Source organism: Typopeltis vanoorti, chromosome 5 (genome assembly GCF_054136105.1).
Source record: "Typopeltis vanoorti isolate ZY-2024b chromosome 5, IOZ_Tvanoo_1.0, whole genome shotgun sequence".
Taxonomy (NCBI): domain Eukaryota; kingdom Metazoa; phylum Arthropoda; class Arachnida; order Uropygi; family Thelyphonidae; genus Typopeltis; species Typopeltis vanoorti.
Window position 1 is genome coordinate 158,465,496 of NC_143553.1, and position 26,489 is coordinate 158,491,984.

At 33.5% G+C, this 26,489-nt stretch overlaps 1 protein-coding gene across 2 annotated transcripts in view; it reads left to right on the forward strand.

Annotated features, from left to right (window-relative positions):
- The window catches only part of LOC150106995 (alpha-tocopherol transfer protein-like), a 67,804-nt gene that overhangs the window by 1,157 nt on the left and 40,158 nt on the right, over nt 1–26,489 (forward strand). For both annotated transcript variants that reach the window (XM_090392867.1, XM_090392869.1), the window contains exons 2-3: nt 14,560–14,802; nt 24,967–25,160. In XM_090392867.1, coding sequence (XP_090248993.1) covers nt 14,560–14,802; nt 24,967–25,160 — 437 coding nt within the window. The remainder of the gene's footprint in view (nt 1–14,559; nt 14,803–24,966; nt 25,161–26,489) is intronic.

The following is a 26,489-nucleotide window of genomic DNA, read 5'->3' on the forward strand; positions in this document are numbered from 1 at the left end:
CAACATGAACTTGTGAAGAAAGTATTCAGTATTACTAGATTTGAAAACTGGATACAGACTACCTTGATCTTCAATTTCAGTAGAGAAATTTTCTTTATACTTCCTTGCTGATTGGTCACTAACATTTGCAACACAGATGTTATTTCGTTCAGTTTTGAGAACAGAGGATACGCCGCCCATTGTTGTAATCGGCCTGCAGGCAATTTTTATGACCAGTCATAAACAGCAGTATTCCCTTTCCCGAATTACTTCCATGTTTAAAAATACACTGCTTGGTCACTGACATCACAGAACACTTATTCACTTAACACAATTTGAGAAACCCTGTAATAGAGGAAGAAAATTCGCATATACCTTTTTTTAATGTTGTTGGCTTCTTCTTTCTGCAATGTGCATACTTCTGCTGTTAGGCTGTTAAAGGGGGGGGTTCTTTTGAAAAAAATGGGGGGTTTGAGGCAATGTGGGAGAATTAATTTCAAAAAACCTGGTTTTTTTTTTATATAATATTATTATTAACGGTTGGCTGAGCACTTTTTTGGAAGGGGGAAGAGATGGAAAAAAGGGGTCTGAAAATAGAAATTATTTTTTTGAGGAAGGGGAAGGGTTTGTGGGAGAAAGGGGAGGCAATAACAAGGTGTGAGCCGTTTCTACCATCTGTCGTCATTACAATTCATGGGGGAAGTGGATGCCATGTCATGTCGGCTTGGTGTTTCTGCCTTTGAAGTGCTTGTGTTATTGCCTATTGGTCAGAGTTATGACCTGATTTTTATGTTATGAAGATTATGTTAGGGTCGGTGGACATTGAGTTTTTGTCACATTTTATGGCTATCGTTTCCAATATTCTAAGCATTGTTTCGTTGTCTTGTCTATTATTATGGCTTTGTCAATTTACAGGATATGTTTCTGTTCAAGAGTGTGAACTGCTATTTCTGTTTTCCCCGTACTTTGTATTCTATTTTTCTTTTTTGTTGTTGTGTTTTCTAGTGTTTAAGTGTTCTGGAATAGGGATGTTACAGTCATGGAAGTGTTCTTGTAGTCTTGCCCATAAAGACACCTGATAGTAGAACCTGTGTATGTGACATCACAGTCTTTTTGGTGAGGAAATTTGTAGACTACATTGTGGTGTTCTAATATTTCTTTGTGTGTGAGATTTAGTGAGTTTTAGAAGTGTTGATAATTTTTGGTTTGTGGTGAATACCAGCTTATAGTCAGTATGTTTAAAAATGTATTTGTAGGCTTTATATGTGTTCTGGATGTATGGCAGTTTGATAACTTTTTGTTTTGGGAAGTTTGTTTTGGTTGTTGGGTTGTTTTGATGGGTTTTTGCTGTCCTGTTTACGTAATTTATTAGTTGTGTACGATAATTTCGATTTTTAAAAATCTGTGTTAGATTCTTTATTTCTGTGTTGAGATAATTATGGTTAGTTGAAAACTTGTAAGCATTTATGAATTGTGATAGGATGACAGATTTTTTAACTGAATATTGATGGTATGATCAATATTCAGTTAAAATATTGTGGTATTTTTTCATGGCTATTGTTTGTTCTGATTAATGTCAGGTTTTGGAAATTGGTGAATTTTAGTCTGTTGCTGTAATTTGTTATGGGACACTTGTAAGGTGGTGATGTGTGTGTAGGTTCTCCAATGCATAGATTATCGTCCACGTATGATGTTTTGAGGGAATATTGTCTGCTGATGTTTTGGCCTTCTTTCTCAATCATGTCTCCACTCTTCCTTCTATCCACTAGGCTCTGTAATTTGCATTCTCTCAATCTGTCCTCATATTCCAGAGACCAGCAACCAACTTAGTCAATGATCTCTGAATCCTCCCCAACAGCTCATCATCCTTTTGAAAACCAGGCAACCAAATCTCTGCACATTAATCCCCTATGCAGCCTGATCAAAGCCTTGTACAATGAAATCATAACATCCTCACTTCTACTCATCAGTGTTCTCCATCATTCCCATAATCCCCAGATCTTTTATCTCCTCCACTTCCTCTAAAATATCTCTGCCAATCATCCTATACTCTACATCCCATCTTTGCTTCCCAAATTTCATAACCTTTTACTTTGCTACATTAACCTTGCATCCCCACTCACACTCACCCATTCAGACAGTATATTGAGGTGCTCATGCAAAGCTACATCTGCTCTACTTATAACTCTCCCCAACTTTGCATCATCTGCAAACAACTGTATATCACTATTTAAGCCCTTTCCATTGTCATTTACATACAAATTAAACAACAACAGTGACCCTAAAACAGATTCCTGGGACATGCCACTCATGGCTTTCCTCTTCTGAGATATCACTTCCCCATTCACAAGCTAATACCTATCAGACAGCCAATCTCCAATCCAAACCACTAATCTACTATCCAACTCCCATCTAGTTGCAATTTAACTACTAGTTTGTCATGTGGCAGTCTATCAAAAGCCTTTGAAAAATCTAAACTACTGTATATGCATCCTCTTTGTCCAATGTATTCATCACCTTGTTATAATAAGTAAACATTGCTAAAACATTATCTTCCTTTAGCAAAACCATTATTGTTATCATTAAGACATATGATCCTCCATGATTATACAAGAAGTTGCACTTAGTTTACATCAGGATATGCATCTTTCCTTGGTATTCAGATTTTGGAATCATTTTTCAGAATGTAATTGTTTGAATTGATGAATTTACCTAGTTGTGTCCACAAAAAAAAAAATGGAAAAGTGATACTGTGAAATATGGTCCAAACAAAAGCAGAACTAGTACATCTAAAAACCTTATGGATTTGAATACAAACTTTGTATCATTTAACAACTTGAAAGAGGTGAACAGTGGCTCTTTGGCACACAGTTTAACATTTTTTCCATTTAAATTTTTTATTAAATTTTTCAAGTTTTTTTTATTATTAAAAACAAACTAAAATGTAATTTTAGTATTTTTTTTTTTTTGATTATTTATTTCTGTCCTATGTAAGAAAGGCCATGTAAATGAGAACATGAAAGAATGTGTTGTCTCCAATATGTTCCAACAGAGAGGACAACTTGGTCTTGGGTTTTCATTTTTCCCACACACATGCTGCATTATTGGAATAAGAGCTCAATGTCTTACATAGAGGCCAACTTCACTGCTTACAGCATAAAAGAATTTACTGTGGTCATCTGTTCAAGGCACACTATTCAGTGTGTCTTTTGGAATCAAGGATTGATCTTGTTTAATATTTGGAAATCGCTCATCAGATCTTTCTGCATGTCATACTTCTTTTTAGCCAACTATTTGCACACAATGCTGACAACAGCTAACTTATGCCAGCTGCCACATTTCTCTTGGTTTCATTTTTAACTTATATTGTGATAGTTCCCACATGTTTCATATATTTTAGTAATGTTCATGTTAGCCTTTTCTTCTATTTTTGTATGTCGTTCTAACCCATAAGAAACCCAAGTTTTAATGGCAAAGATAGTCTGTTTTTATTATGCATTGTTTACAACCAAATAAACCCAGTGTATTTTCTTTCATAATATATATTCATTGTTCAAAAGTCTCCATATTCAATATTTCTACATCCTTTCTCATTAAAATGCATTCCATCTCCCACACACACACACACAGCTCTCTTCTATCCTCAGATGTACTCCAGGCATCCACCTAATCTAAGCCTTTCAACACATTCTCACTATCATGCCCTTCTCCTCAACTCTGCATTATCATATCTGAGTAACATGCTCACTATTTTCTTTCCTGCACTCTTCTGCTGTACAACTTTAAGCATTAACCTCAGATTTCACCACCTAATTTCCACTACCAATCAGGCCTTCATACCCACCTATCATCTCATTTCATTCATACCTTCACCTCACTTAGGTTATTGACCAATGATTAAAAAAAAAAAAAAAAAAAAAAAAAAAAACAGGACATCAACGGTTGAGGTGGGGGAATTTAGATTTTCTCAAAAAATTTACAAAATAACAGCCAGTTGAAATTAAGGGATAAATAGTAAATAAAATGAAAAAATCAAACTAGCTTTAATGTTTTTAAAAATAAAATGAAATTTAAATTACTAAACAAGTATCTCAAAATTCAGCTGTTTCACCTAAGCCCTAGTAACTTGTTTCTTGAAATTTTGATGTAGCAGCTGACATATTCTTGTCTCATACTTTTCCAAAAAATGCATCTCTTTTTAATTTTGTTTTAACTTCATTTATAAACTTTTGGAAATTATATTTCATTACTTTGACATAGGTTTTTATAATTATCATTAATTTTACTGTGCCAAGATGCAATGCTTTTCTACTTGCTCCATAATACATTCTACTGAAGAGAAAAATCTTTCTGCCAAAGCAATACAATATCAAAATAAATTCCACAGTAGTTTTCATGTTGGAAAATTTCTTTCCATCCAACACCAAAATGCAATTTTTCCTTCAGTATAACTTTTCAGGTAGTAGCATTAATTAAATAATATTGGTTTATAACTTGTGTTTTTGTTATGGAGACTACATTTATAGTTCAAACTGGTGATAAGTTTTATTTATTACTGTCCAGGATAAGTCTATTCCTGCATATATTCCATTACTGTTTTATAGAATGAATCAGAAAATCATGAAATGATCCAATATGTTTTCAACAGTGACAGGTAAATATTCTTAATTTTGTTTCAAATTTCATTCTCAGCTTTGATTTTAAATGCTGATGAGTCTTGTCTTTCCATTCACTGAACTAGATGTAAACGGCTATGTGAGAAATGGATTAATATAAGCAAAAGCCGATTTTTAACAAATACAAATTAATACAGTCTGCATTTATTAATGAAAGAAAAATATGATTTAGTTTCTCTAAAAAAAAACTATCGCGCTTTCCATCTTGACTGGTTGGCTCTTATACTTAAAAGAAAAAAGCCAATCATCTTAATAATAATCATTAATCCATACATAACTTAAAAGTCATCAGAAAATAATACTCTTTATTTCTGCAACATTTGTTTGATCGTCATCGTCTTCCTATCCAGGTTCTGGACTCAGTCCATCTTCTTCTTGGTTTTCCCCATATTCTTTGTTCCTCTATGATTATATGTTAAGATTTTTTTTGATAATCTTTCTCTCTGCATTCTTGCTATATGGTCTAGCCAGTTTGTCCTATATTTAATCATTGAGTCTATTATGGGATTGATTGATTGGGATAAATCAAACATTTGTTTGATTATTAATGTTACATTCATAAATCAGACAACTATTTCAGAAAAAGAAGAATAAAAGAAACGAAATGAGAACATTTCATTTTTAAAATTAGATGTTGAAAAATGAATCACACTGGTGTCCTGAAAGTGCCAGGACAATTTTTGTGAAAACAGGATAGATGGGCACTCTGCCTTAGGTGAGAGATGATTATCATCACCTAGGGTCAGACAACCACATTTCTTATAACTAAGATGAAAAGCCAAATGACTATTTTTTCTGGCGAAGTTAATTACCGTATTTTCCGGTGTATAAGATGTACCCAAGAAATTTAATACAATTTTCTGGAAAAAACCTAAACTTTAAAGTATGATTTAAAAAAAAAAATGGATAAAAGAATAGATAATTTTTAATAGTAAATTCACCTTTCAGAAACCTGCAAAACCCATGTCACTGTCATCTGACTCTTCTCTATCATCATTAATTTCTTATAATATAGAAATAATTTTGTCTTCATATTCTTTTGGCATTTTTTGACTGATTTTTGTTTTTGTACACATACAAAGTCCACTGCGTTTCATGAAACGGTAACACCATGACACGCCATCTTTAAAATCTTCAATGTCACGCTCGCATGCTACTTTGACTGCATGTGTACGAATCATTTTTGTTGAAATGGCAATGCCATTTTGCCGATTTTCTTGCACCCATTTCAAAACTTCAGTCTCTAGTTCTGGCCACTTCGCAATTTTTCCACGTTCCGCGCGCTTTTCTTTATGCAAATTGTACAAAATCTCCTTCTGACCACGCCAAGTTCTTAGCCAGTGACGCGCTAGAAGTCACGTGAAGGTCACGCATCAATTTGATTGCACCATTAACCACCTACAAAAATCTCGGAACATAAAAGGGAGTGCATATGACTTTGAAAAGAGGAAGCAATCTTTACCTTCATTATATAAGACGCACCCCATTTTTAAGATGAATTTTTAAGGTAAAAAAGTGCGTCTTATACACCAGAAAATACGGTAAATTAAGGGGATAAAAAGTTAATTAAATTAAGAGGATAATAAGGGATTTTTATCCCCTTAATTTAACCACATTTCTTGTTAGAGGCCTGAATTGGCTTGAAAGCTTCATGCTTGGTCTCTAGTGCACGGTTTCCACATTAAGTTAAAAAAAAAAAAAAAAAAAAAAAAATTAAAAGCTATCATTAGCCTCCCCATATATTGATTATGGATGGGCTAAAAATTTTAAATGATTTTTATGTAATGGTGTACAACCTTTTATGAATGGCAATCATAAAAAATCATTAAATTTTTTAAAATTTAAAATAAAAGTTAACAAAAAACGTTTGTGTGTGTGTGCACACATGAAGGAAAGTAATTTTAAACCTATAAATTAAAGATGCCAACAAATTATATATTTTTGGTTTCATCTTTTATCCAAGTATAAGTAAACAGTTTTCATGTGAAGTCACTTCAAGTGACTTCACATGAAAACTTTCAACTGAAGTCACTGTGAAGTGACTTCAGTTTTTTTTTTTTTTTTCCCTGCCATGCTGTACTTGTAAATAAATCCAATACAAGTCCACAAGATTCCCTGACTAAATTGAATAACTGTTGTGTAAGTTTGGTATGAAAATCAACAATAAAAAGATTTAAAATATTAACTGTATCCTGAATGGAGAACCTATAGAACAGGCCTGCACAACTTGATCTTTGAGGGCCAAACCCGACTTGGACCACCTGACCAAGGGCCAGATCACTTTAGACCTTGAATCGTAAATTAGTCCACTGCAGCTAAACTGAAGTAAATTTGTTAGTAGGTCTACAGTAAATACTAATTAATATGCATATTTAAATTTTTTAGAGAGTTACAATTAAAATTATAATCAAAATTATTTACAAACAGATATAGCTGCAAAATTTCTGAATGAAAACCACTTAAATATAAGTATAAACTTTACTATTAATTTCACTGAGAATATCACTTTTCTGAAACTCCTCACTCAGAAGTCATGTGCTTCTTATATTTTCTACCCACCATTGAATGATATTTTGATGGGATATTCTGTCGACAAGTTAAGAAATGTGACATCCATCCCCCTTAGCAAGTTGATTTTCAAACAAACTTAATTTCATTTTGAATGCCTTTATTAACTGAAAAACAAACTTATTTTTTCCTTGAAGCTGTAAGTTAAGGTCATTCAAGTCACCTAAAATGTCACACAAGAAAAATAAATCTTGATTCCATTCTTCATCCACTATTTCTGGGAATTTTTCCATATCTTCTTGTGATTCCAAAAATTCAACTAGTTCATTTTTTAGAGCGACAAAGCGTGACAAAACTTTATCGTGGTTCAACCAACGTGCATTAGTGTGGTATGGTAGATTCCTGTACTCGGCATCATTTTCTTCTAGAAACGCCTGAACATTCTGTGTTTCAAACCCCGAGCTCGAATATAGTTGACCTGAGCAAATAGTACTTTAATCACAAATAGTACTTTAATCACAAATAGTACTTTGAACATAACACCTGCTGATGTTATGTTCAAACATAACATCAGCAGGTGAAACTATTGACAAAGTTTCACTGTAGGCAGTGATTTTAATTTATTTTATTTTATTATTATTACGGCTATTATAGCCTGTTTTTGTTTAGGAGTGTCTCTTATTTTAAATACATTGGCTATTTTTACTCAAAAAATTTTATATATATATTTTAGGACATTATGGGTGAATATTGAAGGCAATTATAGCAGAATAAAGGGGAGGAAAAATTTTTGATACCAGGATGTCTTCAAATTCCATGTTCCTGCTGAAGGTTGTTTATAGCAAGGGGAAAGGGTGCGTGGGGGATGTGTTTTGAACCGGGAAGAATAAATTGGAAACCCGGGTTTATTTTAATAATATATATATATATATATATATATATATATATATATTTATTATTGGGTTTTAAGGGCACTTTTGGGGGGGGGGGTTACTTATGGGAAAACTGGGGCAGGGGAGAACGTTAATGGGGTGCAAACCATTTCAGTCGACTGACCATCATCGGAACATTTTTGGGATGAGTGTAGGGCTATGTCATGACTGCAAGTTGAATCTGCCAAATAAGGGCATTTGTTGTCGCTAAATAGCCGGAGGCGTGGCCTGATTTGTAAGTTGTGGATTGTCCAACATTCGGAAATTAGGTAGGGTTGGTGGACGTTGATTGTTTTCATTCCATTTTATGGCAATTTTATTTTATTTTTTTATTTTTTCTCCCACAAGAGGTCAGGCTAGGTTAAAAGATTAATAAGCATTTAGTCGTTTTACTTCTGTATGGTGCAGTATCTTGTATCTTATACTTGTATTTTTCCTGATGATGACCCCAATACAGAGGTTGAAATGTCGAATGTTACTTTCCTAATGTTAAGTAAAGTAATTATTCTAATACATGTGTTGTGTCTCCATAAATTCTTAACTATGAAAATATATCTTATCACAAATAGCCAATGTCTATATACACCCCTCAATTTTGACATGCAGCACCAAACAACGACAACAGAAAATGGTGAAAAAAGTGCAATAATGCGGACAACTGGAAGTGAAAAATCACAATGCACAATCATGGTCTCAATTACTGCAGATAGAAGAAAGTAATAATCAACGTAATATTCAAAAGGAAAACAATGTAAAGTGGAAATTTCCCTCTGGAATTTATGTAAGAGTTCAAGAAAAAGGGTGGATGGACACTACGATAGTTCAAGATTGGATTAAAACAGTTTGGGACAAATGCCCAGGGACTTATTTCAATGCCCGGCTGTCCTCATATAGGATAGTTACCAGTGAGGCTTAGCACCTGAATTAGTAAAACAAATTTCATTGCGAAGACCAATGTGGCCATAATTCCTGGTGATCAGACCTTGGATGTATTGGTCAATAAACCATGCAATGACTACGCACAAAATTCTACATGAAGTGGATGGCAACCAGTGGCCATGACCTGACTCCAGGCGAAGATTAAGAGACCATCATTAGAACTGTTGTGCAACTGGATTTTGAGAGCTTGAGACATGATTTCCCCAGAAATAATTGCCAAGAGTTTTTTAAAAAACTGCAACAGTTACATGACGTTGATAATTAAAATTTAAATGCATTCATTTTATAAATAATGTGAACAATTATAAATTATATTGAATACTGAGGATTTAATTATAAATGTCAGTTTAGTTTTTCCCTGAAAAACTAAACTGACTTTAGTGTCCAAAAATCCCTGCATATATCTTACACCATGATTTTTTCACTTTAATTTTGGGTAAAGTGAGATTAGATTCGAGTAAATACGGTACGATCCCCAGCTTTTTGAATATCAAATATTATATATATATATATATATATATATATAATGTGCACAGGATAGCAGGAAAACAAGATCATTCTTGTAAAAAATGAGAACTCTTTAAAGGGGTAAAGGGTAGGGTATATACCCTCTTCCTCATGGAGAGCACGGAATGAAGCCAGATATATTGTCAGATGTGTGCTATAATGCAGTCTATTTATGTGATTCCCACTCATAAAAAGTTGTAAGCCTATACTGTATTAGTACAAAGAGTGAGATGATCTTTTTTCTATTTTTAAATTGATTTTTTTTTTTTTTTCAGTCTAGAGACCAAATGTGGAACTTTTTTTTTCCCAAGCTACTGTTTGCAGGGTGGTGGTCGCGCACTGGGTGATGAAATTTATCTCTTATCTGAAGATGATAACAAACATTCATGCCCATGGTGGGATTTGAACGAGCAGGCTGGCAAGTGTGATAGGATTAAAGTAAAGTGATAGGTATTATAGTCAGTAAATATGAAAACCTCTTAGATTTGACACCATGACCTAGAATCATACCATTGCTGAGTGTTTTTCTATGTATCCACTGACTAATGCTTCAGTTTCTTACCATTTCTATTTAATGAGAGGACACTGTTCTCATCTCATATTAATTAGGTCATCATCAAATCATCAAATTCCTGCCATGTACCCTCAAGGGGTGTACAGGATATGACAGTACTACATGAAAAAATTACATCATTACTAACTTCCTATCTACAATTTTCCTCCAAATCAGTCTGTTACTTGTCAAGACTCCAACATTATCAGATCTTATATTTCTATCGTCTAAGGCACTTTGTACCGTATCAATCCACCTATATCTTGGTCTTCCTCTGGGTCGTTTTCCTGCTAACCTGGCAGAGAACACTTGTTTTGCTAATCTTTCCTCTCCCATTCTATTTAAGTGACCATACCATCTGAGATTAGCTCTGCTAACGCATTCCTGGATGCTGACAATGTCAAGTTCTTTCCTAATATCCTCATTTTTAATATGATATTGCCATTGATGCCATCTGTTCACGCCTCTAATCTTTCTCAGGACTCTCATATCTGCGGTCTCTAGTCTTTGGTCAAGTGTTTTACTTCTGACCCAGCTCTCAGATCCATAAGTTAAAATTGGTTTGAACACAGTCTTGTATACAGCTAATTTAGTGTTCCGACTAATTTCTTTCTTATTCCATATGAATTTATTCAACTGACTTCCCACGATACCAGCTTTGCTGATTCTGTTGTCTATTTCTATATTTAGTTCACCATCTTCAGTAAAAATTGTGCCTAAGTAGCTGAAATGTTTTACTTGTTCCACAGGTTCTCCATTCACAACACAGTTGACATTTTCAATGATTCTGCCTATTTTCATTGTCTTTGTCTTTTTATTGCTGACCTTCATACCATATCTATTACAACAGCTATTCAATTTAGTCAGAGAATCTTGCAGACTTGTAGCGGATTTATTTAGAAGTATAACATCATCCGCATAAAGCAAAGAGCTGACATTAACATCTCCAATTATGATATCATGTTTAATACCACTTTCCTTCATAATGTGATCCATATAGATAATGAATAACAGAGGGGATAATGTACATCCTTGTCTCAAACCAGATTTAACATTAAACCATCTTCCTGTACTTCCTTCAATTCTAACTGCTGACTCACAACTCAAATAAAGACTAAGTATTGCTTGATATAATGCGCCATTGACACCATATAACTGCAGCGTATTGAATAGCTTCTCTCTTGGCACCTTGTCATATGCCTTTATCAAATCAACAAAACTTAAATACAGATCTTTGTTATATTCCCATGCTTTCTCGACTATTTGTCGTAAAGTGAAGATCTGATCCTGACAGCCTCTATTTGGCCTGAATCCAGCTTGTTCTTCACCAAGCTTTTCTTCCACAATTCTTCTCAACCGTTTCTCAAGTATACTTGCATAGATCTTGCCAGGAACACTCAGTAGGGAAATACCTCTGTAATTCTCACATTCAGTTTTATTTCCCTTTTTATATATGGGTACTATGAGAGCTCTACTCCAATCATCGGGAATTCGTCCCTCTGTCCAGGCTTTCTGAACTATGCAGTGCAGCCACTGTAAGACTCTTATACCACCATACTTCAGCATTTCTGGTCGAATATCATCTACTCCTGCTGCCTTTCCACATTTCAAGCCTTTGATGGCTTTTTCTACTTCAAGTATGGATATGTATTCCTGACTGCATGCCTGGTCAGTGTTTTTTATCACTGTGCTGTCATCACTGCTTGTTTCATTTAGCAGTTTTTCAAAGTAATTACTCCATACTTCAAGGATATCTTTTTCTCCTGTTTTCATTTCACCTTTATCATCTCTAATTCCTTTTACAGCACTCTTTCCTCCATTCCTAAGCTTCTTCAACAACCTCCAGAATATTTTGCCACCTTCTTGATATTTATTTTCTATATTCTTGCCAAAGTCCTCCCATGACTTTTGTTTAGCTAGTTTTACACACTGTTTAGCTTTCTTACATTTGTCTCTGTATTCTGTAAGAGTAAAAGCTGACTTATTTGCCAGGAACTTTTGATATGCTTTCTTCTTTTCCTTCACTGCCTCTTTAACTTCCTGTGTCCACCAGGGAGTTCTGATTTTTTTATCTTTGCACACAACCTCACCACATGCCTCTCTGGCAGAATCAATCAATGTTTCCTTCAGAGTTTGCCACTGAATCTCCAAGGTTTGATTCCTGTTCACAAACTCTTTCATTTTCTTTTCAATAATATTTCTGTATTTTAGTCTACAGTTTACATCTGAGAGCTGCTCAACTTTTATTCGCTTTAAAACTTTCTTACATGTTATTCTTTTCAATATAAAATTCAATTTTATCCTGCTCAAGACTAAATAGTGATCACTTCCAATTTCAAATCCTCTGTACACTCTGGTGTCCTGCACCAGGGAGAAAACATCACTATCAACAATAACATAGTCAATGAGACTTTTCTTATTCCTAGCCTCTTCTCTCCATGTGAATTTGTGCACATTTTTATGTTGGAACATGGTGTTAGTAATAACCAGTCCATGTCCTGAGCAGAAATCCAACAGATATTTGCCATTATTATTAGCTTTGCTCTTTTCTCCAAATTTTCCCAAAATATTTTTGTATGTCTCACAATCATTTCCTACTCTACTATTTAGATCCCCAACAAGGACCAACTTTTCCTTTTTCATTGTGTCAGTTGCTTTTTCTAAAGCCTCAAAAAATTCCTCCACTTCTACCTTAGTAGAACCTTCTGTGGGACCATAGGCACAAATAAGTCTCATTGTCCAGTTCCCCATTCTCATATTTGCCCACATTACTCTACTTGAGACTGACTGCCATTCAAGAAGATTAGCCTCGTATTTTGTGTTGAATACTATGGCTACTCCTTCTTTTCCTTGATTGTTATTGCCTGAATATAACATTTTGTATTTATTGCTCAGAAAGATCTCACCAGTTTTGGTCTTTTTTGTTTCAGTTACCCCTATTATGTCGATCTGGTACTTATCTAATTCCTCAGCTAGCTCCATTTCTTTGCCATTCAGGCTTCTTACGTTGATAGTACCGATCTTTAACTCTGGTGATGTTGAGTTGGGGTTTGTTTTCAGATTTGTTCCAGTAGCTGACTTTTCGCTGTTCGCCCTGGTTCCCTGGCGAAAACAACGGGGGCCTTGTTTAACCGGGCGACGCCCCAGCCGGCATGAAATTTTGTCATGTTGTACCATCATTTTTTATTTTGGTTTAACCAATAAGAATACAATTTGGTCGGCTAAATCCCAAATTGCCAGCCCATCCTCGTTCGTTCAGTATCAAAGTAGATACCCAACAGGGTGCACCACGAGAAGGTGAGGATTGGACATTAGGTCAGAAGCCCTGGTCGGTTCTCCGCATTCCTTTAAAGGCTATGTGGAGGTCTCCTCTCAGTTATACAGCTTTGACCCTTAAGCACCCCAATTAGGTTACTTTTATAATTCCATATCCATGATTCCACTGAGCAGAGTTTATTAGAGATACCCAAGTAACAGTTTGTTGGACCAATGTGGAACTGTGCTATGTCAATTCTGTCATCATATCCTTCATACTCTTTGGAAATGCATGCAGCCACAGACATATTATTATTTGACACCTCCAGGAAGTCCAAAGACTCATTGAGGGAGAGTGTGCCATATTGCTCCAGAAGTCCTGTAACTTTTTTTTCACAATGTTGCAGGAATCTATATATCTCAAAACTGTTGAGGTAACCGTTTTGGGATATAGATTCCCAAATTTTTGGAATATAAGCTTTCGTTAAGAATGAATATGAATCATCAATTGGCATGCCAAAGGCACATAGCACCTAAACCATACAGCAGTAGAAATTGATGCTGTGGAGCAGCACGTCATGCTGGTGAGTTTTCTATAATGGTGTTTGTTATAGTGAGAGTTGACAATATATAGAACTCCACGTACACTGCCAGTGTTGATTTTCAGTTTTCAAATACTGTTTTAATCATTATCAAAAATATGTAGAAAAAAATTGACGGGTGTCAGTGCACTAAAAATAAATGCAAGTTCTCCCATTGGTCTTATATGAACTGTTATACTCAAATCATTAAGATACTTCCATATGTTAGTATGAAATTAATCTCAAATGTTGAAGCGAACGCGCATTTAATACTGCCATGTATAAAAATTACTAAACAATCTCTCAATTATGCATTTGAAAATCAGTTTGCTCTTCAGTTAATGGAGGGTACAAGTTAACAATGTATGGCTACAAGATGCTGAACTAAGTCAGTTTGCATTATCCATTCGAGAATTAGTTAACTGAGAATTTGGTTATTTGATAATTAAGAGTTTACTGTACTGGGAAATATAATTTCATTATTTTCTTAAAGAAAAGAAATTTATTTATTTATTTTATTTTTTTGGGCTGACCTTTTCATGTAATGAAAGACTAACAGAACTAGAATGTTGTTAATTTTGTTAATAATTTTATTGCTTTATTTTTAACTTTTATATATTCCATTGCAGAAGATGTGAATCTAGTATCCAGAACTGATGATGCATTTCTTCTGAGATTTCTTAGAGCTCGAAAATTTGACTATGACCGTGCATTGAAGCTTCTTAAGAATTATTATGCATTACGATTAAAGTATGCTGATGTGTTCAAAGACTTTGTTCCATCTGCAGTAAAAGATGTTTTATCTGCAAATTACCAAACGTTTCTTCCTCACAGAGATAAGGATGGAAGAGCTATCTTTATATTTCGAGGTGGTATGTTTGCAATTTAAATTATTCACTGAACGTAATGGGCATACTCAGGTTTGATCATTTTAATCAAAATCACTATTTAAATCTAAAATTGTCACAGTACATCAAGGGGGAGGGGACATGTATTGCTTCTCTTGCTTGCTGTAATTTTGCCTGTTATTAACTTAAATTGCATTATTTTTAGTTTACAAATTGCTGTAATAGTTAATATATTTGTTTATTTTGTGAAGTGAAGTGAAGCGTTTGGCTTAAAAAAAAATGGAGGGGGTATTAATTGAAAGTGTTTTTATTTTATATCCACCTGAAGAATAATGGAGAGGGGAAGCATATTGCTATCACAGGATATCCAAACAATATTTGACTGCCTCACAGTATTCTTTTGATGGGTGCCATTGAGACTTTGAGAGTTTTTTGGGTCTCTCAAAGCTTTTGTTGATCTTTCACATTGCAGGGTTTTGTGTTATGGTAATTATGCTTCTGCTTTTTGACAGTTAGGTTTACTTAGGAATTGAACATAATTTTTTAAAATAAACTAAATTTTACTGCTATGGAATTAAGTTTTTTTTTTTATTCTTTTCAAGTTACTGATATCATTGAAAGCCACACCTCTAATTTAACTAAAAATGAAGTTTTAGTTCTCGGACAACAGTATTATTACATTGGAAGCTGATGAAAGTTGTGCTATGATAATCCAAGATAATAATAATTATAAAAAGATTATCTCAAGAAACTCAACTTTTTATAACATGTTCTGAGATTTACACGATCACTAATTAATAAATTTGAATAAGCTTTTAGATGAAGTCTGAATTTGGTATGAAGATACAGTAAATAACCAAATAAATAAAAGGCCATATAACAAGAGTCAGAAGAATAAATCAAGTAAGAAATAGATAAATGAATGGGAGCAGGAATTGCAGACAGAGAAAAAGTTCAAGAAGTTTAAGAAAAAAAGGTCAGCATGAGCAGTACAAGGCACAGGCAAGAAGAGTGACATATATGGTAAGGGAGACCAAAAGCTAATTATGAGAGAAAGCCACTACTGCATGCAGATCTGGTCACCTGGATTCCATGGAGATGAAGAAATGGTTGAGAGAATCCAGAAGCAAGTGACAAAAATTGTGGCAGGTCTATGGAATGTTCCCTATGAAAATAGATTGAAGCTCTGTTGGCTTCAGAAACTAGCTGATGAGTGAAAAAAGAAGAGATTGATAGAAGCATAGAAGTTATTAAAGGGATTTTATAGGATTGACACCGAAGACTTTTTTAATACAGGGCAGGAATGGAAAGAATGAAGGGTCACCCATGGAAATTGAATTCATACACATCAGTGTATGAATTCAATTTTTTGCTTGGAGGATAGAATGAGTTGCAGCGGTTGTGACTGGGTAAAATTGCTGTGTGTGGAGTGGTTGTGAATGGGACGAATGGACTGCAGTGGTTGTGTGTGCTTCATCAGTAGATGAGTTTAAAGAGACGTTGGATAGGTATAGTGTGAATAATGGGTTTCCTGCAATGAGTATTTTGTTTCCATGGAGGTACTCATATAATAATAAACAAAATAAAAAATCCACTTGCATTATGTTGTAACACTCATAGACTTTTAAAAATTCATAAACAGAATGTTCCTTTAAAAATTGTAGTGGATTCTACTCTGAGTTAGCTTTGCATTAGTAACACCCATTTAATAATGCATTGGCCCACCTATCTTTGGAAGGTTTTAAAATTAATCAGAGCGTATTTCCTTATTGTCAAATTTCTTATTTTTTTTCACTCCCATTTTAATGCTTGTACATCTTGATTTCTTATTTGCATTTTTTTCAATTTGGTGGCCACCTGCTTTAAGTATTCCAAGTTCTCTTTTTTTTCTCCATTTTGTACTTTATCACAAGCCTTTGGTTGAATCTAGTAGTCTTTTTTGAGTGTTTCATTTATACAGTCTAAAAATAGATATGCATATATGTGGGAAGGGGGGGGTGACAAATAGAAATAACTTTTTATGAGAGATATACTTGATAGATGGCTATAAAGCAAAATTGGGCCTATTCTGTTATTTTCATTCATTCATCCCAGACAGCCTTTTGAAAATGCAGGAAGCTACAATTTTTTTGTTGCATCTTACATATCCATCTATCAAGACAGTTTTATCATGAGTGATGTGCTATTTTGACAGTAGCAAATGGGAGACTGAAAGATGAATGAATGCTTAAAACTAAAACCTCATCAATTCTGAATGGAGATTTTTTGGAAAATTAGATGGCTCAGAAAACTACAGGGCTACTAACACACCCACCAATATGAAGGTATAGACCAAGAATTTGTTACTTTTGATCAGACTTCAAAGTTCAGTGTATTCCACAACATGTCAGTCAGCGCATTAGTTCTATTAGTTTTTTAAACTTCTGAAATTTAGTCTTCAATACTGCAATCCTGTTATCTGTCTTGGCTTGTCTTAAGAAGTATATCTTCATTCCTCTTTTAGGCTCAAATAATATGGAAGAAAATAATTTCTTATAGTCTAATAATGAAATCAGCTTTTTCTGTTAACTGAGTTTGCGTTTTATTTTGCATATGCATATTTTGTTTTATTTAATACATGTAATTAAATGTATCAATTTGCTTCTATTATAAATTTATTATTATTCTGTTAAAAATAGTGTAATGAGGTTTTTGAACAGTGCTGAGAAAATGATATTTTAAATTCTATTGCTTTATTTTTTATAATAGTAGTCATTTTTCAGACTAGATATAGGCATTGTTCAGTGGTGTTTATATTTCTTTTGTTAGTTTGTGTGACTGCTGTTTGGTGCATTCAGAAATTGAATTCATACACATCAGTGACATGAAAAGTTTCATCATGAAGAGAGAGCAAAAGATTGAAATTTGCTCTCAGTGGATAAGCTGTAAAAATTGATATGTGTACATGAAAAACGTGAAAGGTTATGGGCTATTAAGTAAGAAAAAAAAAGAAAAGTATTAAAATGGACTAGAGCAGAGGGGTTGGCAATGCAGTGAATTTTTAGTGCGCCCTCAGAGAAATTATTGTAAACTGCTTTGGAGCTCGCAGCGTAGAGCGCAGTATATCTGAGAGATACATTCATTACTAGTATGTGCTAAAATGCAAGAAAACATAAAGAAAAATCATTGCAAATATAATACATGATGGTTCAAATTAAGTGAATATTGAATTCTATATTATTTCATAGCCGAATATAGAAACTACAAGAGTTTCGTGCCGAATATATAGAAACTAAAAGTTTCGGCGGATGCAAGCATAAGTAGTACCTTATGGGCAACTCGTAGTAAAGGTGGAGCAAGCTCCAGACCTCTTTCCTTAGTATTTTCCATAAATGTAAATCACATCTTGCAGAGGTCAGCAACCTTTTTAATATGAAGAGCACAATATAAAATTTGAAAATTACGTAGGGCTCATGACACAGGCATTTTTTCTCTCATTTCAGGCTTAGAAATTCTATGATTAGTTGTTTTTAAGAAAAAAATGAGATTTCAAATTTTAACATTAGTTTATTTACCTCGCTTTTACAACATATTTGTCACATATGAATGAATATAAAATACCATAAAAAAAAATGAATACAAAAAGAATATTCATGTTAACAATTAGCATGTATCTGTCAGATCAGATGTGAGGGCCTTGCTTTATAATCATAATGGCAAATGTATTTGTTTATTATGCAATAATAGTGTGGCTATTTCTAAAAAAAAAATAATATAGAAAGACATTTCAAAACCATTCATGCCAATTGTAATTTTAAGTTAAATTATTTAAATAAGGAGGAGTCGGCAATGCACCGACTGTGAGCATCATGGTGCCCGCAGTATTGCGCCCTTCATATGAAAAATGTTGCCAACCACTGGGCTAGAGCATTCCAGAAATGAGAATGGCATCACCAGCTGTAGTCAGGAAATGGATTAAAGTGCTAATAATGATGAGCTTAGGCAGGAGTTGATGAAACACAAAGAATGAAATGAAGTGTGTGTGGAGGAGGAAGTAAGTAGTATGAAGCAAATGTCAAAGGAATGATGGGGGGGGGTAGTGAAATGAACAACTGATCTTCTGTATAGAAGGAAGGAAGGAGTAATAATACATCATAACTATAATTCTGATGAAAGGAGAGCATAGATAATGAATGACAAGTTGGCTGAATTATGTGAGGTAAAAGGCATGCAGTTTGTGAATATATGGAGTGAATTTGAAGGGAATGTAGATTGTTTTTGAATGGGTTTGACATTTGGAGCAACTGTTGTTTGCTAAGATTACACAGAATCAGGATAAAGCTAGTGGTTAAAGATCAGCGAAACAGTTTGTGGAAGGATATGAGAATAATGGATATAAGCATGAGAACATAATGATAGTAGAGCATGATGGAATGCATAAAGATGAAAATAAGATGGATATAAATGGAATCAAAGTAAGGAACAAGAGAATAGAAATAGTCAGAGTAGAGATGCAGTATAGTAGCTCAGTTAGTCCAAAAACTATGCAGTCTTTTAAAGATAGCAATCTACTCCAAAAATATCCAAGTGCCTACAAAGTGTATTGCTCTTGTAGAAATGCATACATTTGTTATGAGAGAAATTATGGGATTTGGAAGTTCAACATCATAGTGCTGTCACTCACAAAAGAGAACAGGTTATGCATTGTTGCATCTTCAAACCCACCATGGATTTTAACCCATTGACTGAGCCATATTTAGAAGATAGATTTCTTATATTGTTTTAAAGAATCTTGGTTTGATTCTGCACAATTACTGTGAGAAAGCTGGAGCAGTCAGTACATAGCATTTGCAAGACATTTGAATTTTCTGTAGTATATAATGTTAATTGCTCTTTTAATTTCTTGATGTATAACCATTACATTAGTTATTTACACTGTGTGTGTGTGTTTAATATATTCATATATTATTTATTTTTATATCACACAGTCATTCTTGAAATGCATTCACAATGGTCCTACAATACATAAAAAAAAGAAATATTAAGAGCTGTAGAACAAATGAAGACAGGAAAGGCACTAGTTCAACATTGACGTTGAACTAGTGCCTTTCCTGTCTTCATTTAGTATTTCTGAATCTGACATTCAGATTCAGAAATACTAAAGGCCCTAGAAGAAAATGAATGGACAAGAAGAACTGAGGAAACTATTTAACCTATTTATGAAAGTGGATGTGTGATTAATGAACTCAAAAATTCTGTCTTTATAAAGATCTTAAAAAGGGTTGAGGTAACCAAATATAAAGAATACAACAGACCAATAATAAGTCTAATTGAGCCATGTAATAAAATTACTATTATGAATTATATTGGGAAGAATAAAATAAAAAAAAATCAAATTAAGGCTGTCCAAAGTGAATTTATGAGGAACAAGAAAGAGTAAAAAACTTTAATAAAGTGTTTTCTCTTCATGTTCACCATGAAGAAAAAACACTTAGGAAAAACTGTTGGCTTGACAGTTTTTAAAACAGTCCTTTCATTCTAATGAAATCTGTTCTCTTTTCTGTTTGAATACAGTTTTCTTCATATCTACAGTATTAGAAGAAAACAGAAATTTCTGTCTTGCAACAAGTAAAGTGTTCTGTCTGCAATTTCATCTAATGACTGGAGTACACACACAGCATGAAGAAAATGGTAGACCAAATTATTAGAGAAATTAACCTTTTCCAAACTATACTACTGTTCAGCCTTAAAACAATAGATGCCTTCTAGATTTTTATTTTCTGGTGGTGGTTCACCATTTTTGAAAGAAAGCACTTTCATTATGGAAAGCACTATAGGTCTCTAATTGTATTTTTTTTTTTTTTCCAACTTTTCCCTCTCTTCTCTCTTAAGGAATCGACTTTCTCATTAAAAGCTCGAGAACAACCAAACTCAAAACAACAGCTGTTATTTTGAGTTTGGTTGTTGTACTACTTCTTCTTTTTCTGTTCATGCATGCATTCACTTGTTTCAAAGTGCTAGTTATAGTTAGTAGTGCTCTTCTTGTTTGGGTAGGATGAAACAGCATGTTAGGTAAATTTTCAGGTAAGAAAAATAGTTTTACTCTGCAGTTTCAGCCTATTTAACTACAAGAATGATAACTTCTTGATGTATGTTGATTGAAATGAAATGCAGTTACTGAACTTAAATACTCTCAACTCTGTTGCGTTGTCTCCTTTGCTATTACGAAACATTGCTGAAGTTTAGCCATATTTTATAACTTATATAAAGTTTTAATAATGACTACAAAATTTTGTATGATGATTTATAGCATTATTTTTTTAATATTCTTTATGGAAATGAAGACAAGTGAATTTACTTTGAACGATAAATTTGAAAAAATTCATGACAGAGCATTAAAAGATTGCTGCATTATGTCACTGTAAGCGGAGTAGGGGAAGGAAGGTGTTTAATCATATCAATCAGATCTTTCCAGTTTTTTATAAGATTGCTTCATACATAACTAATTTATTAAAGCCTAAAATTGTATCTGATTTCATTCAGATACTCCACAATAGGCTCCGTAACACTTGGTCTCCTGTCTCTTTCAAACAGTTTTCATTAGTTCCTTTAGATCGACAACATAAGCTCCTTATATATTGTCCATCTATATATTTTTATATATCATTATACTTTGTCACAGTCTTCTTCTCCTTCTTGTGCCCTCAGCCTTCCCCAACATACTTTTTCCATGTATTCATCTGCTTTATAATGTAGCCAAAAGCGCATTGACTTCGGTTTAACAGTCAGTCCATTCTGTCTTTATATTCATTAAAACCTTCTTGTTCATTTTTCTTTCAATCCCTGTACTCTTAAGTCTCTTCCATCTCCATAATCCAAATGAATAAATTCACTTTCCATTTTTATTTTTACGGCTATTTTTGCCTGTTTTTGTTTAGGAGTGTCCCTTATTTTAAATATTATTATTATTTGACACCTCCAGGGAGTCCAATGGCTCATTGAGGGAGAGTGTGCCAACAGCATCGAACGATTGGTCCCCTTTCAACTACTAACCACGCTCATTGGCTTTTTACTCCAGAGTAAAAAGCATCTTGAGTAACAAGGCAATGTATTTAAAATAAGGGACACTCCTAAACGAAAACAGGCAAAAATAGCCATAAAAATAATAGTTTTTTAAGAGGAATAACATGGGAATTTCCCAGAAATAATAGCTATATTTCACTTTCCATCATTTTTCTTAATGATCCTGCTTTCACATCCATACATCATCATTGGAAAGACAATTGCTTTAATAATTCTTTCATGACCTTAATAACATCTGTCGTTCATAATATTTGTTGAGTTTAGCATAGCTTTTTTCCCCTTCCATAGCTATTATTTTACTTCTATCTTCACATTGACCTTTTTTTTTTATTCTGGAACCAAGTAAATCATAACTTTCCACCACTTCTGTTTTATCTCCCTCAATTATAAATTCATCCAAATTGCCAGAAGCCATTTTTTGAATAAAAGTATATCCAGATGAATGCACCCACTACAGATGCAAGTGAAGATTAGTTTGAAGAATTTTACAGTAGATTATAACAAGTAGTATATAGTTTTGATAAAACAGATGTTCTTTTTATATTAGGTGATTGGAATGCAAAAGTTTGAGAAAAGAATCAGACATCACTGGAAAATTTGGTTTGCACTTAGGAATGAAGCAGGAGAAAGGATGTTGGAGTTTTGGGTCGAGGACAGTTTATTTATTGCAAACACTTCCTTTCAACAACATAAAAGAAGATTGTGCACATAAACTTTGCCTAATGGTGAATATAGTGTTGCTAACAGAAGAGGGAGAAGTATTATCCAAGCAGCAAAAACACTACCTGGTGCAGATTGATCATGAATTACTGACAGCTGAAGTCAAATTGAAATTAAGGAGTAAGAAGAAACAAAAGGACAGTATCAACTTTGATTTAAATCATGTAAATGAAGCATTTAAAGTAAAAGTCGGAAGGAGATTAATCAGTTTGGAGAGGACAGGAAGAAAATTAGAACTGTGTGGGAAAAAAAAAAACAATATACAGTAATAGAAGAAGCAAAGAAGACTGAGTAAAGCATCAAGAAAAAAATAAAAATTGTAAGTGGCTGTCAGAAGCTGTTCAAACAGCAGAAGAAAAATGAAACTTCAGAGAAACAAAGAAAGGGTTAGACAACTGAGTGCAGATTTCCAAGGCTGGCTAGGTAAAATGAGGAAAAACATCTAAATAAAAGCTGCAAGAAAATTGAAGAAAGTAACATTACAGACAGGATAAAAGATCTGTTCAAAAAGATAAAAATGAAATTACAGAGAAATTTATCCCTGTTAGGAGTTGTAAAAAGTAATTCAGGAAAACATTTGATGGAAGAAGTAGTAATAGTCGTGAAAACAGATGGAAAGAGTATGTAGAGAATTTGTACAAGAAAGATATTAATATTGAAGGAAAATTTGTTGAGGAATCCATGATAATCAAAAGCAACATGATATCAGAAATGGAACAGCTGCCAAAAGGAAAATCTCCTGGAACTGATGTAGTGTCAATGAAATTATTGCGAGTAGCTGGGGATGAAGTAGCTGAGTGTATTAACTGAAATTTGTCAACAGATTTGGAAGAAAATACACTGGCCTAGAGATTGGAAAACATCAGTATTCGTGCCAGTTCTAAAAAAAAATCGAACCACAGAGATTGCACAAATTACAGAACCATCATTTTAATTTCACATTCAAGTAAAGTTATGCTGAAAGTGATGCAACAAAGGCTTGAGGTATATTTGAATAGAGAAATACAAGAAGAGGCAGGCTTTAGGAGAGGTAAAGGAACTAGACACATGAGATGAATTATGGAAAGAACAAGAGAATTTCAAAAGTATGTGTTCATCTGTTTTATTGATTATAAAAAAGAAAGCTTTTGATTGTGTAGAATCATAACAGACTGTGGAATGTAATGAGATGATTAGATGCTCAGGTATTCTAATTTCTCTTAAGAGAGCTTTATGACAACCTAGATGCTTCATTAAAAACAGTCTTTGGAGAAACTGTTGAAACTTTGGAGATACTGTTACCCTATCTTTTTAATATTTATATTGAATATATTATAAAAATAGCTAACTTAGACAAAGATCCAGCAAGAATTAAGACTCGTATCAGAAAAATGAATAATTTAAGATATGCAGATGATGCAGCCCTTATAGCATAAACTAAGGAAAAGCTGGAATGGTTTAATTTATTGGTTAAGAGGAAAAGCAACAAAGCCTGGGCTTGTTGGATGAATGTGAGTTTAGATGAATTTATGATTGGAGATAGAATAGAGGTCATTGAAAGTTGTGATTTACTTTGGTCCAGAATAAGACGTAATGTTCAATGTGAAGATGAAATTAAAAGGAGGATAGCCTTGGTGGGGGGGGGGGGGGTGGCTAGGTTAAACCTGACATTATGAGAGATACAGGTGTTAGTAAGACCACAGAAGTTAGAATTGTGAAAGCTGGATCATTAAGAAGAAAGAAAGTGAATTGATTCATTTGAATTATGGGCATGGAGGAGACTATTAAGAATCCCAATAGGACTGCAACAATGTCTAATAAGAAGGTTTTAGAAAGTATAAAGACAGAATGCTCCTTAGAGGCAATATGCGAGCAGATGAATCATTGGGCCAGGCAGTTATGTTTGGGAAGTTGAGGGCATGAGAAGGAGAGGAAGACCACAAATGAGTTGGATAGACAACATAAAGGAACTTACAACTGCTGAGAAAAGACAAGAGACTGATTGAGATTGAGCGAGCTTTTGTTCACAAGATCATCCAAAGTCAAAAATGACTGGATGGCATGTAACAACAACAGTTAATGGAATCAGCTATTACATCTTCCTTATTTTCTGCCATAAAGATTGTATTATTTTGCATTTCTGCTTCTAATCTTAATTCCTGCTGTATCATATGTAAGTCAGCCATTCTTATAACATCAATTATAAATATTAAAAACGACAGGACAATGATATACATCTGTTGTTTACTTTTTCTTTTTATTCAAACCTGTCAATTTCTCTAATGACTTTATTTGCAGATGCTTCTTGGTTATCACATTGTTTTTGTCATATTGTATTAATGTTATCAATGTTTTTTAAGTAATATACATGTGTGTAAAGTACAGTGAAAATGCATACACATTTATGGGCTTTTTTTTTCTTCCAAGGTATGTGGGATCCTTCAAGGTTTTCAGCAGATGAACTTTTCCGTGCCAACATAATGTGCCTTGAAAAGGCAATAGATGATCCAGTAACCCAAATTAATGGGGTTGTAGCTATACTAGATATGAAAAATCTTGGGTTACATCACATACGACATTTCACTCCAAGTCATGCTTATCGCATAGTATCTATAGCTCAAGTAAGTGACACCTAGTAAGTAATATTCAAATAACTTACTACTGAAATATTTAAATGTGTTACTACCATTAATGGTGCAAGCAGAGCATTGTTGGTCATGAAAATTACTGCTGAAATTTTTATACCATACAATTTTTAAAAAAATTCTGTTTTTTAAAACAGAATATTTTTTTAAATATTTTGTTTAACTCGAAGAATCTTTTTATAAAACTTTTTTCTTGAACACATTTATCATGTTCTGCTCATACAGTTTAGTAACATCACAGTGCTGTATGAGACTTTCAGATCGGCATATCATTTTCAGGTAGCATCGAAAGAATAATGTGTTTACCATCTTGAAGAGATGTCTTTAAGATTAACACAAATAAGGCATTTTGTTCTAATAAATAGCAAAGAATACAAAGACACTTTACCATAATGGTGTTAGTTCATAAATTTCATTGTGATATTTTGAATCAATATGAATAAAATATAATTGCTAAAATTTTTTAATTTTAAAATAAAGTAAGAAAAACAGTTAAATGAAAAGATATTAAAAATCCATTATTCTTTTATAGTCAAATATTTCAAGAATGCAACCTTTTCCATTGGAGTTGCTTTAGTATTAGATTATAATGAACACTGTCCATAAGCTCATATGTTTACATTTTATTAGTGCTTATGATTATGGCTTCACTGGCCTAATAGCTGTTTTGAACTGTTGATTCTCATCAGTTACTCTGGATTTAGAGAAAGATGTTGGAAGTTTTTTCCTTTCAGGCGTGCAAACTTTGTTTGCTTACACTTGGATAAAGGATTAAACTAAATTTATTATAGTCTATCCAAGTGGGAAAAAACTTCTAATGTATGGTGTGTAAGCCAAGCAGATGATGTAATCCATTAAACAGAATGAGAGAGAAAAGAATAGTGAAATGAGTATTTAAAGTCAACATGGAAGGAAAAAAAGAACCAGAAGACACAAGTATAGGTTGCGTGATGCAGTTAAGAATTCTTTGATCAGTTTTTACATTTCATTCTTCCAAATTGGAGATGTGACATGTGATAGGCCAGTGGTGGCAAACCTTTTTATGTGCGCATGCCAAAAGTTTACAAATCAAGCTGCTGATATGCAGGCACGTGCCAAAAATTTACAAATCAAGTTGATGACATGCCAGGCAGTTTTTAGTAGGGGAAAAATTAATAGAAAATCTATTAATTAATTTATAATAATATATAATATTATTATAAATATATATAAATATAAGATCTGGTAATGTTGGAGTCTTGACAAGTAGCAGACTGATTTGGAGGAAAATTGTAGGTAGGAAGTTAGTAATGATGTAAATTTTTC